The sequence below is a fragment of the Echinops telfairi genome, unplaced genomic scaffold, assembly GCF_000313985.2.
Source record: "Echinops telfairi isolate 266 unplaced genomic scaffold, ASM31398v2 ScPeMD7_655;HRSCAF=1070, whole genome shotgun sequence".
In the NCBI taxonomy this organism is placed as follows: Eukaryota; Metazoa; Chordata; class Mammalia; order Afrosoricida; family Tenrecidae; genus Echinops; species Echinops telfairi.
This window is the reverse complement of record NW_022104553.1, coordinates 21,670,358-21,672,130: the sequence shown is the minus strand read 5'-3', so window position 1 is coordinate 21,672,130 and position 1,773 is coordinate 21,670,358. Positions and strand designations below refer to the sequence as shown.

At 60.6% G+C, this 1,773-nt stretch overlaps 1 protein-coding gene across 1 annotated transcript in view; it reads right to left on the bottom strand.

Annotated features, from left to right (window-relative positions):
- RRAS (RAS related) overlaps nt 1–1,773 on the bottom strand; it is a 5,534-nt gene that overhangs the window by 1,966 nt on the left and 1,795 nt on the right. Inside the window, exons 2-3 of the mRNA XM_045292631.1 lie at nt 1,103–1,724; nt 1–68 (exon numbers count right to left, since the gene is read on the bottom strand). Of these exons, the coding sequence (XP_045148566.1) occupies nt 1–68; nt 1,103–1,724 (690 nt within the window). The remainder of the gene's footprint in view (nt 69–1,102; nt 1,725–1,773) is intronic.

Below are 1,773 nucleotides of genomic sequence, written 5' to 3'. Positions count from 1 at the left end.
CCGTCCACCGTGCAGATCTTGGTGTAGGAGTCTTCGATGGTGGGATCGTAGTCGGATACAAAGTAGGACTGGGGGAGGGGAGGGGACTCTCACAGTGGTGCTCCACAGGGTGGGGGCAGGTGGGGGGCACCCACCCTGGCCACCCTTTCTGGGTCTCTGTCTCCCTTTCCCTCTAGGTCTGGGTCTCTGTCCCCACCCCCCTCTCTGGGACTCTGACCTCTATTTCTCTAGGTCTCTGTTTTCTCCTCTCTGCCTCTTTGTCACCCTCTGGGTCCCCCCACCCCCTACCCCAGTCTCCCTTGGTCTCTGCTCCTCTAGTTCTCTGAGTTTCTGTCCCCTTCTCTTTGGGTCCCTGGTCCCCTTTCTCTCTGGGTCCCTGGTCTCTGCTCCTCTAGGTCTCTGATTCACTGTCTCCCTCTCTCTAAGATTCTCTCTCTCTCTTTCTGTTCCCCCCCACTCCCTCTGAGTCTCTGTCCCCCCCTCTCCCGATCTCTGCCCCTATCTCTCTCTAAGTCTCTGCCTTTGCCTCTCTCTAGGTCATTGCTCCTCTCTCCCTGAGCCACTGCCCCCCCCTCCCTGGGTCTCTGTCCTTGCCCTGTCCCTCCCTCTAGGGCTCTGCTGGCCCCTTGTCCAGAATCTCTTCCCCTTTCCTCTCGGGCACGAGGTGCATGTCTGCCACAGAGATTGCTTACTGGCTGTTCCACAGTGGAGGGTCTGCTTCCCCTCTCGGAGCCCCGGCCCCCTCCTTTAGAAAACAAGAGCACCCGCAGAGAGCATCGCTCAGGAGAGCACACAGTAAGGGCTCAGGTTTGGGAGCAGTTCTGAACATCGGCTGGCTGGCCTCTCCCTTCTCCTCCTCCCCACTCCTCCTCCTCCCAGGGGAAGGTCCCGGTTCCAACCCAGCCTCGGAGAAGCCGCACCGCCCTCAGCCGGGCCCCTCCCTTCCTGCCTGGGTCCCTCTAGCGCCAGCCGGCTTTTGGCCTGCTCTGGTCAGCCCCTGGGTGCCAGAGGCCCACAGCTGGGGCTTTCTGGACCTAGGAAGGGCTCCCACCCAGGGTCTCCCACGGGGTCCGGGATCCCAGGGACCTCTGCAGGTGGTCACCTGCCGTGGGCAGGTTGCAGCTTGGGGGTGGTGTGTAGGGGTGTGTCCGGCAGAGCACAGCTTGAGAAGGTCAAGGGTGAGGGCCTGCGGTGAACTGCGGCAGAATGTCACAGGTGTGTCTAGGGACTCTGAGAAGCCCGGAGGTGCAATTTTAGGGTGGGCCAAGGTCTTTCTGGGAGCGCCAGCTGTCAGGGGGACTTCTAGGGAAATGACACAGGTTGAGCGAGAGAGACAGAGAGACAGAAAGGAGTAGAAGAATACACAAGGTGGACGAGGGGCTGGGCTCTTGCCAGGAGGGGGCCTGAGTCTGGTGGGATCCAGGTCTGGAGGACGTAGGGTCTCGGGCTTTACTAGACTGGCTAGGGTAGGGTGGTTTAGAAATCTGTCCAGGCTGAGGGAGTTCAGGTGCTGAAGGTTGGTCCCAGAGGGAATGAGATATGGGGTCCCTTCAAGGATGGGAGGGGGCAGAGGAACAGCCAGTAAGCAATCACTGTGGCAGACATGCACCTTGTGCCCGAGAGGAAAGGGGTTCAGAGTAGATGGAGTGTGGAGGCTGGGTGAGATGGGGCTAAGGGAGAAGGGAGGTGGCACTGAGGGTGTGGGGACACCTGGGGCCACTTCCCTGGCTGCAGCGTGCTCCCGGAGGCGTCAGGGCTGGGCAAACAGTGAAT